The 13,825-nt window shown below is 42.0% G+C and overlaps 1 protein-coding gene across 1 annotated transcript in view; it reads left to right on the forward strand.

Annotated features, from left to right (window-relative positions):
* Nucleotides 1-627: 627 nt before the first annotated feature.
* Nucleotides 628-13,825, forward strand: part of TSPAN4 (tetraspanin 4) — a 228,009-nt gene continuing 214,811 nt past the window's right edge. The window contains exon 1 of the mRNA XM_009276020.1: nt 628-960. Coding sequence (XP_009274295.1) covers nt 628-960 — 333 coding nt within the window. The remainder of the gene's footprint in view (nt 961-13,825) is intronic.

The raw sequence follows: 13,825 nt of genomic DNA on the forward strand, positions 1-13,825 counted from the left end.
CGGCCGCGCTGTGAATGGAGCTCCGTGGCTGGCTTGCCACAGGCTCCCTCCGCACGAAGGGGATACGGGGATCCTTAAAGTGAGCCGAGCGTCTCGGAGCAGAGCAATGTGGCGAAAAGGAAAGGGCCGCGGGAGCTGCTTGCCTTTTGGATAATTCCTGCCCTTGTCCACGAGTCTTGTGCAGCGGCACTCTCTTGTCTGTGTGTGGCATGTGGAGCTGGGGTTTTATATGGCATTTGTGATCCAAGCGAGGTCACGCTTCCTTTTTTTAAAATTCATTTCTTTGGGTACAGTATATCTCTCTCTCTTTTTTTCTTCTCTGGTAGAGGGGTGGGCCGGGAGGGACGATTGTGACATCGGAGAGAATGTTTACTTGTGCAGAAGTCTTTCTCATGTGGAAGCACGCTGCTCCCTAACTCCTGGCTAAGCAGACTTCAGTTCACCAACTTTGCTGCTGTACAGCACATGTAACTCCTTGACAGGATGGCAGACAAAAGAACAGCTGGTGCAAAGCAATAGGGGATCCATAGCAAGGAGGAGGAAAGAAAATCACAAACCTTTCACCTGCACCATTGACATCCAACGATTGTCAGAGCAGCAGTTGCGACAGGACGAGCTGAAGCCACCATGCGCAGGTCTAGCACCGATGAGTCGACCTATCACAGGAGCCCTTCCCTGGACAGCAAGGATTACAGTTTCCCAAATGGCGCCTTTCGTCGCTACAGCAGCATGTATGGTGGCCAGTTTGGGGCTGCCAGCAACTCTTTTTTTGGATTCCACACCAACCCAGGCCCTAAGGCCACCAAGGCTAAGTACACGTCCCCCAAGGGAAACAAGTACGTTGTCTTTTACCTGGATCTCTCGTTTATTTTTCTCCTAGAACTGAAGAGGTGCAGCATGGCTCACAACTGCCTGCAGTGTATCAAGTACCTAATGTTTGTCTTCAACCTTCTCTTCTGGGTGAGTACATGTTTGAAACTGTGAGACGGTTGCATTTGTGTCTGCTTACCGAGATGGAAGGTGAACTTGTTGCTGCTTTTAAACTTAGAAGTTTAAACTTGGAAGTTGAATAAAGTGGTGCCTAGGCTACCCTTTCAGTGGCCTCATTAATTTGTGTGGACAACCTACTGAGAGTTTCCTTCACCTTCTCATTTCCTGGCCTTCAGCTGTGTTTCAAAACTGTGATACAAGGCAAAAGAGTGTATTTAGAGGCCAGTTGCATGAATGCCTTCATCACTTTGTTCCAGTGAGACCCGTACACTCCCTTTGTTGCTCTGATCTTTCATTCTTGCATATTCTTGCATCAAAAGTCATGCATACTCTTAGAGAAATCACTGAGGCCATTCATGATTTTAAGGTTGAGCACATGCTTACGTCCATTGCTGTATCACGGATGGCATACTCAGTACATCACAACATTAAAGCCTGTATCAGGAAACTCTAGGTGATCGTTCTCTGTCCCAGTCAGTGATGGGTCCTAGCATTGCCATTCCCTCCTGAAGACATGGCTCTGAAGGGTGGAGGGAGACCAGAGCCCTCCTCACTTCTTCTGGGGCTGCTACTCTGTGGCAAAAACTTATCAAATCTCTGTGAGGCATGTGTGTGTCAGCAGGACACCGTGATGGGACATATGGGTGTGCATCTCTGCATCATCTTTTTAATAAATGAGGTGGCTGTCAACAGCAGGGTGGTTGGGCATTTCACTGCCATGACATGGAGCATAGGCTGTAGACAGACTAAAGAAGCTCAGTGGGGGGTTCAGGTTACAAGTGCTGTTTGCGTTCTAGAAAAGGGAGTAGCGTGATTGCTAGGGGAGGGGAGGAAGTGGTTTCTAATTCAAAGTCTCCCGTCCAAATTCATATGTGGGAGGGTCTGTTGTGAGGTCCTCAGGAGGTGCCTTTAAATGCCTTGTTCTTCCGGAGTGGTTTATTAACATGCTGAGGGAAATAAGGGGTATTGTGAAGTGACACCACTTCTGTCCTGGCACTTAAGGAAGGGGTGTGTGTTTGCAGTTGGATGTTACCATGTCTGTATTACTGATTGTCTGTGCTCTCATGAATTGTCGGAGGTACATGGAGGGCTGGGAGTGAGATGGAAAGAGCTGTTCTCTAGTGTGCACTGCTGTACAGCTGTTTAAAACCAGGCATGCTGCAGTGCTGGTGCATCAGAAAACACAAAGTACAGGCAACTTCTGCTGACCTGAGTCATACCAAGGAGTCAGGATGTGATAAACTAGTGCAAATCCACTGAATTGGCATGGTACTAACCAGAGCTATGAAACACAAGGAGGGCGCTCTCTTTACACCCTAGATAAGCTGGTAGAAAGAGTGTTGGTAAGACTACAGTCGGTCTTTCAACTCTGACTCTGGTTGCTTCTGCATTCCTAAATATTGTCTAATACTTATTGCAGCTTACTCCAGACCTTTCTGACAAAGACAAACACTATCTATCTTGCTCTTTTAAGCCTTGTGCCTCTACTGACTGTCCCTGGTCAAGATTATAGCACTGACAGCTAGTTGAAGTGTGCGCTAGAGAAATGCAATAGGATGCTAGCATTAATAGCTCTTTTCAGGACTATGCATGGCACTGCCACAAAGGATACTCGCTGTATTCTGACTCCTTTTACAATATTCATCTTCCACTGAAGCATACGCATATGATAAGAAGTACTGCTGCAAGTGATGTGTGTGTGTTTACAAAGGCAAGATGGCACATAATAATATATCTTTGGCATGCTTTTCAATAGGAAAGCCTTAATCCTTTGAGAGAGAAGGAAAGGTTTTTGTCTTTCCCCTGAAACCATCAAAGCTATTCTCATATGCTTGGAGGGAGAGAAAAAACAGGGGTCCCAAAAGGAGAGAATAACCATAAGCCAACTGGGCTCTTTGTGAACTAAAGCATACGAGCAGGGGAGTGGGTGATGTCAAATACTGCAGCACGATTTCTGTTTTGTTCCCCTTTCACATGCTACCTGCACAGCAGGAGTGATTGATGATGGTCATGTCCAAATGAGGTTTGCACAGCATGTAGTTATAACAGATGCAGCTCTTCACCTTTTCACAGTGGAGACAGTAACTAAAAAGAGATGATTTTAAAAAGTACTGGCTTAAGCTGACCTATCTTTAGTAAAAGCAGAAAAAAATTTCCATTTCTAGTGATCAAAAATCTTGGAACGATTACAGGCTGCTGCTGCTGCTGTTTTGTTTTTCAAGTTGTTGTCAGTTATCTATCATGTTTTACTTTGTGAAATTAAAAGAGAAGCATCTCTGCAAGAAGACAGGATTTCTCTTTGCATACGTGCTCACTGAAGTTTTGCTGTCTCCACCTTTCCCCTCCACCCTTCTCTAGGTAGTTGGTTAGTGACAGACAATAGTAAGTAGGAAGAGGAATTGTTTTTTTCATGCTTTGACCTCCAAATAAAAACTGCAGTTATTTCTATGTATAGAGAGCAGTCATTGCATTAAATGAATTAAATGCCTATTATAGGTTGTTCCTGCTTTTTATTCTGTTTTGAGCAAATGCTTTGATTTCCTTCAGAAATCATATTTTCATTTTCTTCTTCCTGTTCCTATTCATTAACTCCAGTCCATTTTGTGCATCCCTACAGCCTATTTCCCAGTACTTTCAGCTATCTTTCGCACAGCGTGGCAGAAGAATAGTCCTCAGCCCTGTGCAACTCCAGTGGGATTGGTGCTGCATTTCTGAGGAAAAGACCCTTTTCTTATAAGTCTGGTGAATTTATAGGAAATAAAATCTCAGAGGCCTTGATTCTAAATGTTCCTGGCAAGCTTTATTGGATTAGGTGCTGCGCTCATGCTATAAAATTTTTAAAAGCTGTCATATAACTGTGGAAATGGAGCAAATTTCTTCTCCCCTTTCTGATGGTTGAAGGGAACACAAAGCTCCTTCACAAGTGTCAGAGGCTGAGGTGCCTTGTCAGTGTTGGTGCTGAATCAGTCCATTGGTATAGCAGATCAGCAGCTATTAATGTAGAGAAAAAAATCTGATAGTCCTAGAATAGCTCTTTTCTCCATGAAGAGTCCTGCACAAATTGCTTTTGGTGCATTTGCAAGTGCTCTGGGTTATTAAGGTACTGAAACATGGACAAAACATTATTACACAGCAGCGCTGCCACTCTAATGGGAATTGCCATTCAGAGGCCACTTCCTGAAATATTGCCAGATGCAGAGGAGCTATCATTGTATCACTGCACTGGTTTGTAAGCTCCCGAAATAACTTTTGTCACCTGATACATAATATTTGCCTGACTTCATTCATTTTTATGGACTTCGATTTTCTTTTGTTGAATTGCTGAACCCTTGAGACTAGAGATCACTTCAGATGATCGCGAAGCAGAATATTTTTATTTCATAAAGAAATATTTGTATTTCACTGTGAAATACCCAGGGAAGAACATTTGTTTTCCACATTCTGTCCTCCAAACATGCAGATTTTCTTTATGACAGTCGGTAAAATGAACTATTTTCTTTCTGTGCTTGTAATCCAAGGCTCTGCTTGCCTTCTCTTTTTTTTTTGTTAAAAAAAGGTAGGATATATCCTAAGGGCTGAGAGAGTGCTATAGAAAGAAAAATGTCATCTCCTTAATCCCCCTTGGCTTATGCCAGCATTCCCACTTTCTTTGACTTCTAACTTCCAAACCTCCAAGACTCAAAAAAGGAAATGCACAGAACTGTACTCGTGTTTCCAGTGGCTCTTGCTTAAGAGATCCTGTGCTAGAGAAAACTAGCTAGATTGGTAGTTATTTGCCCATCAAAAAACTGAATACCTATATCTGACTCTTCAGGTAATGTTTTAACCGATAGAGAAATTCAGTAAAGCACAGAATTTGCAAAATGCTGTTGTTAGAAGACTAGTTATAGAGAGGAGACAGCAACAGAAAGAAAGGAGACAAAGGAGTTTATTATTTATCAAACTTACCATTAATCATTTCTATGCATGTGTCTCCTTTCCATTGTTAAGACATACTAAAGTTGTATACACTATAAAGAAGTCAAAGTCTCCAAAATGGTATATGAAGGCTCTAATTCCAGCAGGTAGGCTCCCAAAGACCCGGGGAATATCCTCTTGTAGCTTGAAAACTTGGGAGTTGCCATCTGCTGGACACACTGGGATGAGCGGCTGGGGCTCTGCTTTCCACCTTCCTGCCTAAAGAGATGAGGCAAGGCACTTTGCTTTGTTTTGCCGTTTGGTCCATATAAAATTCCAACTGATACAGCCCTGAGAATGATGTATCTTGGCTTCTGAGACACAAAGTGCAAATCTGAAATGTATGGAAACACAGAGCCAAGGAAGTGGCAGGTAGCACTAGTGAATGCACTAGGATCTTTGTGGAAAAAACCAAGAATGTATTTAATCTGATTCCAGGGACCAGCTGTGGGTCTCTTGCTCTGGCTTTGCTGCTGTTGATGGTTTGTGGACCACAGTTTGGGAAGCTCTGCACTAATGACTACTGCTGGCCTGGTGCACTAGTGATACTGCCAGCAGTCAATCTGTGTTACTTGGACGTAATTGGAAAGAAGGAGGGGAAGTAATGAAAATGAGAAGTCCCTCATTACTGGCATAATTTTCCTTCCTTGCACTTCAACTTCAGTGGCACAGGTATGTCTTGTAAGAGCTATGCAAATGTTTATAATATCTGGAAGACTGAGTGTGCAGGGCAGCTGGATAAAGGAACAGCTTGATCTGAAAATGCACCACGGGGCATTGGATGGTCTTTGAGTGATCCTGGACAAATTTGGCCAGAGGGTAGAGGCAGAGGGGTGCCTCTTCATTTCTTTGTACCTCCTTGGGAAACCATCTGACATTATTAGCTTGAGAGGAGAGCTGTTAGCTGAGCTTTTTCCCAAAGCTGGGGAATTTTGTGAGAGAAGTTGTTGATTTTGTTGAATTGGATTCCTTGTCCTTCATCTGCATCCTCCATCAGTCAGCTGAATGAGATTGATGGCTAAAACAGCCAGAAACTCTACAGATTGTTAGTGGCTGAGGACAGCAATCATTTTGTAGTTATACTTGGCTGCAGTCTTAAGTTGGTGGAAAAAATATTACCAGTAGAGCAGTAAGCCATTTTAAAAGCAGGCCCACCATCTCATCATCATTATTTGTGCACGTTCTCCTCTGATGGGCAAGGGCTGCCACTCATCCTATGGAGGTGAGCTTATCAGTTGGAGCTGCTGCATGCTGTTCTGCAAGGAAGACAGTCACGTGTCTACCAGTTGGGTGGTGCTCTGAGAAGATAGTTTGATTAGAAATAAGACAGGCTGTGTATTTTCATATGTATAACAAGTGGATGATCTATGACAAACAAAAATTTGATTAAACAGCAATACAGACTTTGCTTCTATGTAATTAAAACATGGGAAGTTTATCCCAGAATGTCGTTTTCTCTAACTGCCTCCGAGTCTCTGATTCTCCTTTGTTACTTATCTCCTCCAGAAACTGCTCAGTCTGATTGACATCTTATCTCTGCCTCTGACTTTGTGAGGGCTCTTTGAGGATGTATTTTTAAGGAGCATTGCTTTTAAAGAAAGGAGAGTCATTTGATATGGCAATTACAGACTTCAAAAAATGGCATTTCCGTGAGAAGCAGAACTATTGAGGGCTGATATCAAGTGTGAGAGAGAGATGATTGTATTACCTGATGTCTGATGTATATGGGCACCAATTAGAGCTTTTTCCCTTAGCGGTGCCATTCATACAGTCTCTTTCCTCTGTGGATTCTGATGTCTAATAGGGGTTGGGGATCATGCTGGAGTCTTATCTCCCAGTGAAAGCATTGCTAAGGGCTACATTTGCTACCTAAATGTGTACCTTCTGAAAACCTTTAGGAGGTTAATGACTTTGAAAGGGTGCATATCTGTTAAATCAGGCTAACAGTGACAAATGGACTCACAAGTTATTTGTGGGATACTCAGCCAACACAGTTCAATTTCATAATCTTCTTTTCTTTAGGAAACCAGGCTCAGAAGGCTCTTAATAGAGGAGAAAAAAATTGCCTTAAAGTTGACTATATAATAGATACCATCTTGAAATTGCTCACCATGGGCCAGTTTCTGCTTCCGTTACTTATGACAAAGAGTGGCTTCATTGCTTTAGGTGGATTTTGCAAACATATTATATGCTTTTTGGCCATGAGTATTGGCAAGGACTAAGCACCTTGCCTTATAAGTTTTGCTGTCAGGTATATCCACTGTACCTAATTCAGACTTACTGGTAGTACAAAAAACCCCGAGGAAACCCATCAGTGGATAAACCCACAGGATATGGCATGTTGCAGTTGTGGAGAAACTGGCCTTTTTAAAGCAATGAATGAAATGGCTGCAAACATTATTCCCTCTTCTGGACAATGACAGATAGTAAATCTATTGCAGCCAATACTTTGAACTATACAGAGGAAGACAAAAGGCAGGTGAGATAATTTCCATCATTATTCCTCCTCCTCCATATCTTGGCTTCAAGATTTTTGAAGGCTAGCCAGTGCTTCTTTCTTACGCATGATTTCCCATCGTGGGGGCCATGGTCAAAGTCAGAGTAGCTGCCACAACACACGCTGTCACCTCACAGTTCACTCTGCCCGTGTTTTAGATCCTTTTCACCCCCTTTGGGCCTTTATTTTGAATATGAACCTTTTGGCCAGGGGATTGTTTGCAATTCTGTACCCTCAGTATCTAGAAGAATAAAATCCCAGTCTCAGTTTGTCTCCAGACACTACTGTTTCAAACGTGATAGCTATTAATACTGCTATGTGATTTATTTGTTTAGAACATAACTTTTGGCTAAGGTAGCAAATCTGTACAAGTTACTATATGAATAATATACAGTATCTATATAAAATATATAAAGACACTTCTCTCTGGTATTTATAGTGTAAAGTGAGCACTGCTAGGTCAAAAATGAAACGTGGATGGAATGAATTCTGCATACTCATGCAGATTTGAGACAGTAAATTGTATTTCTTAGTACTGTCCTGTAATTGTTTCTCCAGGAAATGTTAAACCATCACAAGATGCAATGGAAGTAAATGAAATTGAAATTGCAGTCTGTAATTAGACTGTCATACTGTAACGCATCTTAAATCTGTCTTCAACAGAAAAACTAACACCCTCCAAAAAACTCTCTCAACCTGCTTCAAGTGTGAATGCATGCAGAGCCTTATAATTTAACATGATTCAACTGAGGCTTGTTCTAAAGATGCCATACATTTGAAATAGTAGTTTGGGTGAGACAGAAGGTTGATGTACAAGGACAAAGGACCAGAATGACTCGGTCTTGTAAGTTTTTATACACAGACTTCCAAGACTTTTGGGTGTTTGTTTTGTTGGTTTTTTTTTTGTTTGTTTGTTTTTCTGCTTGCTTTTCCAGATTGCTCATATAGCCCTTTTTATTCTTTCCTTGGCCATGATACCTTTGTTTGTTCTCAAGTACTTTTAAAATAGTGCAGCAGCAGCTATTGCTCTATGTCATCTTATTCTTGGAGTCCCTCTGAGCTGTACGCTTTAGGGGTGGCTCTAAATCCAGATCAGCTTGATCCATACTGGCTTATTATATTATTACTTTGTCTACCCTTGTTTCTGCTCTGCACGTTATGCCATACTTGATTATCTGCTCTTCTCACAAGCATCTTCGTGTTTTCACCTCGATCCATCCTTTACAGGAAAATCCTGGTTACTAAAGCTTCCCTTTCCCCTCCAGCTGTATTTTGTAAACTCCTTTTTGAGAAATCATCTGCTGTGATGCCTGTAAACACTGCATCTGATGACTGCAAAATGATAGTGATTTACTAGTGCTGATTTTGTTTATTTACACATGTTCATTGCGCATACCGATTAATCTGTGCTGGCATCTTATTTAATGCTTTTCCTCCTCCATCACCCCATGCTTACACATTTCTTTACATGAGGTGTTCAGGGAGGAACTTTTTTTTTTTTTCTCTTTATATCATTCCTGGCTCTATCGATGGGGACTTTGATAATGTAGAGGCCTCTGGATATAACTTACAGTGGGAGTGAGCTTTCTTGGCTTCCGCTTGTAGTGATTAGTAGATGCTTTGTTGGTAAAACTACCAAGTGTCTGCTCCCACTTCATTCAAATAGTCGGCCATCTTCCCCCTGCGCCTAACAGGATTTAGTTTGAGACTTGGAGAACAAGGAAAACTCTGCTGTGAGGAAGGGAAACCCAACCAACCACCTGCCCTTCATGCAGATGTCAGTTTGCACTTTATTTTTCCACGTGAAGTTCACTTTCTTTTTCCCTACGTGGCTTTTCTTTGTCACAGTGACCAACTTCAGTGATCAAACAGCCAGCACGCGGTGCAATACTTGGAATTAAACAGGTTAAGTCTCTTATTTAAAACAGGCTTAGCATTTAGGAGCAAAAATCTCATTGACTTAACAAATGACTATGTGGCAGGCCTATGGTGGGATTACAAAGCCTTCGCATAAACTGCAGTTACACCAGCAAAATTGTGCTCGTGCCAAGAAAGCTTGTTTTGTTCAGAGGACTGGTGTAGGCCGTAATAGCAAAAAGTGCTTTTGCTAGTATTAGTTGTTCCACTAGTAGGGGTTTTCCTGGTATAACGTGCTAACAATTTTTTTTTTGTAGCCCACAAGGCTTAAAAGCAGTGATGCTCTCTCTGTGCTGCCATCGGACAGCACTGGACCCAAAGAGGCAGAATGGAGCCTGTTAAAGGGAAGGCGAATGTTGGCTGTAGGAAGTGAGATTTTTGTTGTTGCTCAGTGGCTGTAGGCTTAAACTATGCAACAGCATGAGGAGGCACTACCATCTGAGCTGTGAGCAAGGTGATTCCCCCAGGAGCAGAACGGAGGGGTGAGAGCTTAATCTCTAAGGAAAGACAGCAGCCAGCAGCTGCTGTGGCAAAATGAGATAGTGGCTCCAGCTTGTTTTATACCTCCTCCTTCCTTCTTTAATTACCAGTTGTTTTGCCCTTGCTGTCTACACAATATTTAGAAGGAACAGCACAGAGAAGGAGCTAGATTCTCAGTAAGTATGATCATTCAATTCTCTACAAGCGCCAAGACCAGGTACCTCTTTGTGCTGGTATGCTTGGAAATGCTGATCTGATGGCTTCCTCCATAGGAGACAATCTTGCGGGCTTCAAACCTTCTAAGGAGTTTTTCCCCTCCCATGTTGTGGGCTCCCAGTAGTGGTACCTGCAATTTCTGGTCTTGTCGCAGTTCCTGTGACAACCTGGGAGTCACCTGTAGTAGCAGCAAGGGTACAAGTCTCCTTGGGAAACACCATACATGAGTGTGTTTGGTTCTATTGATCATCTGGATTTTTCTCTATGTCATCTTACTATAGAGCATTTCTGTGACATTGCTAATGTTCTTCATTCCCTCAGTATTCACCACTGGCTATTATGAAGGTATATACTGGGTGAGATGGACTTACGGCTCTTTTATAAAACATAAAACAGAGCTCCAGTTTGTCCTGAACCACTTAAGCATTCGAAAAAACATCTTGGTTGTCTTTCAGTAACAATTTTCTAACATCCCCTCCCGCCCTGGTGGAAACGACGTTTTTGGATGTGGTTATTCATGGCCATTTTATTACATTACTTTTTTTCTAAAGTCCCTCTACAAATTGACCTTAAGTTATATCCTATCCACCATATTGCTCCTGTCAAGTTTGTAAACGTTTGTAAATGGACTGCCTTCATATTGGCCAATTGAAAATTCGTGTTCTTGTTTTGTAAGTGACATTTATCCAGGGTTGTAGCACAAATTGTTTACTTATGTCTGAATAAATTTTTTCACTAATCCATTTGTGAAAGCATGGAAAGGAGCTGAGGTGACACGTTTGATACCATTTTCTTGAACAAAACAGCGGGAACTCTGGACGTGAATCGAGTTCCACTGCCACTTGCAATCTGTTATGAGCTTCCATCCTCGAAGGCCAGAGTTTTTAACACATACACCATCTGCTTTGTACTTGTTATATCCATGCAGAATACTTGGTTGTTTTAGAATGACTTTGCAAACTAAACTAAAGAACCCAGAAATGATCTAATGCGTCCTATATACACATGCTGCCACTACCAAAGGATACACTGAAGCATCTTTGGGCGTGAAAAAGCAGACATTGTTTTGTTGTTTATTCACGGGTCATTCCACAACCTCCAACCACAAGACTTTTTCACTTTTGTAGTACTTTTCTGATGTTTGCAAGCTCCAAACTATGTAGCAATAACAGTCTGGTGCAAAAAAGGAGGCAACCTTGAGAGCTTTTTGGCTGGTCTTTCAGTGCAAAGAAAACCAGGAATAATTTGAGCGTGCATGAGTCCATTCATTGTAGTCATATGTATTATAACCAGCAAGAGCTCATTTTCAGGTTTCTGTTGTTCCATGTCTTTTGTCAGTGGTGGGATTCAGTTTGTACCATGGAGAACATGCTGATTGTATCTTGCGCTGCTTTGGTGCCCTTGCCCTCCTCTCCCAGTGGCAGATATGATAAGGGATCTCTATTTGCATCTTGGCTGGTGCGTTAGAGCTCAGTGTCACAGCATGGAGCACCCAGGCATACTACTTCTCTTTGTAGTCAGGCTGTTGCCTTCCTGGTGCTTTTTACTACGGAAAGCTGAAACTAGAGGTATATACGATCACAGTGTTTCTGGTAGCCAAAGTGGGAAGTGTCTTTAACACTCCAGGCTAAACTCTTGCGTCCCTTTTCCATGTCAGCATCGCTGTGTTCTGCAAAGGCATGATAACATGGCAGCAAAACAACAGGCCTTTCAGGGGGATCATATGGCAGGTAAAATTACTGCTCCAGTGCCACAGGGAAGTCTCAGGTTCAAGTCAGAGGCAAAGAAACAGCGTAGCGAGTTAGAATCGATTTATTTGCAATAAGCATCGTTGAAATCCTTTGTGTAATTTATGACAACTTCCATTTGTATTCCTTGGGTAAATTCACTCAGGACCTGAAATATTTTTACCATACTTTTATCAGTCTGTCTTCTTGAATATGCTCTTGTGTGTTAGTTACAACATGTATCCCTTCTCACTCTGCAATTTCCATTTGGAAATAGGTTTTAGGTAGATAGTTCTTGGAGAAAAATCGACTAACAATCACTGAGAAAAATGTTCTATTCCTAAGGAGAGTGTATGCCTCCACTTATGGTACTGGTTAAATTGTACTCCTGAAAAAACACAGTCTGGACAGACCTATTTTTTTCCACTGCTGGCACTAAAGGGATGTTTCACTACCCTAGGAAAACCTTAGATGAAATTCTGGCATTTTCCAACTACTGAATTTCTCTCTGCCTTCATGTCTCAGCAAATACTCCATAGAATTCTCAAAATTAAGGAATCTGTCCTTCTTCAAGCACAGATTTTGTTTTCCTTTGCTTTCTTAGCTGCTGGTACCTTCCTCTAAGATTCCACTTGCTCTACCCAAAAGTTGCAGTGAGTTATTATTTTCAGGCTGGAGCTTGGAAATACTTCATGCTTTGTCACTGCAGTTGAAATTTCTCTCTCCAAAATAATATCCAACCCATTCAATTCCCAGCTTAGTGTTTTTAGCACAAGCTGCTTACAGTTACATGTCACCTTCTCTGTAATAGCAGTGTGGATTTCCCTGTGCATGTGTTAGGAGCGCTCCCTTTTGCAACCTAATCCATTTTAGTACCTGGATAATTCTGATGTGAAATTATGAAAACAGCAGAAGGCCCTTCATTTTAAATCTCACCCCTACTAGCTGGAGGAGTATATATATCTATATATATATATAGTACTTTGTTGTCCCCTGTGCTGGGCACTTGCACCCTATTTTCCATAGACTCCAAACAGAACTGGACAACTAAGAAATCTGAAGTTCTCTGGCACGTTCTTCTTCAAACTAGTTGTGCTTTTTCATGTCACGCTATTTCTTTCTAAAAGAACATGGTTTTCTTTTTCATTTCATGGGTTTTTACAACTTCTGTAAACATCGCTATTTTTCACGGTCCCTATGGGATTTGCCTTTGACCCAGGGTTCATTTGGATTATGAAATTGTTTGCGACACCAAAAGCACACCCTCACATCATTTTCTCCCTGGCGTGCTTTTGTTCAGGAAACATGCATGTGAGGGTGGGCATATTTCAGTGATGATATTACAACTTCCTGGCATATATGTAGGCTGAAAAGTTACTAAGGAGAAGAAAGAAAATGGAAGTTGAAAGCAATAAGGGGTGTGGTACTGTATACCATTTGGCGCAGCATATGCACTTGCCCTCCATCACGTGGCCAAGCAGCTGCACAAATGCTCCATCCTGCTGGTGAGATCTGAGCCAGACCTTGATGCTTTAGAGTCACATTTGATCCCATCAATACCCGGTTTTGGATTGCTTCCCTTTGCTTACTGCTTGTGAGTTAATCCTCTTTGTGCATCATCTCGTTTTGTCATAACTGGCAATGCCCTGTTAATTTTTTTTATTCCAGCCACATTTTGAGGTTTGGGGGTTTTTTTCTGCTCTTCTATCATGTCTGTAAAAGTGAAAATGCTCTGTGGCCACACGGTGTCTGTGGCTGGGGAGTCTGTAGGATTCACACAGTCTTGGCACATGCATTGCTGTCTGCTGGTATAATAGGAGCTGTTAGTTGCACAGCAAGTTATAGGCTTCAGTCCCCGTTATGGTCAGTAAAACAGCCATCTTTTTCTCATCACAGATATCATTAGCTATTATGTACTGTTTCAGTCGCTCAATAGAGGTGCCAGGTCTTCCACTGAATTACCAAACAGGTCCATTTTCCCCAAACATCAGTCCAATTTAACCCTTTTTCTGACTACATAGCAGGTTGCTCACAGATCCAG

This window comes from Aptenodytes forsteri, unplaced genomic scaffold (genome assembly GCF_000699145.1).
Source record: "Aptenodytes forsteri isolate BGI_AS27 unplaced genomic scaffold, ASM69914v1 Scaffold17, whole genome shotgun sequence".
NCBI lineage: Eukaryota > Metazoa > Chordata > Aves > Sphenisciformes > Spheniscidae > Aptenodytes > Aptenodytes forsteri.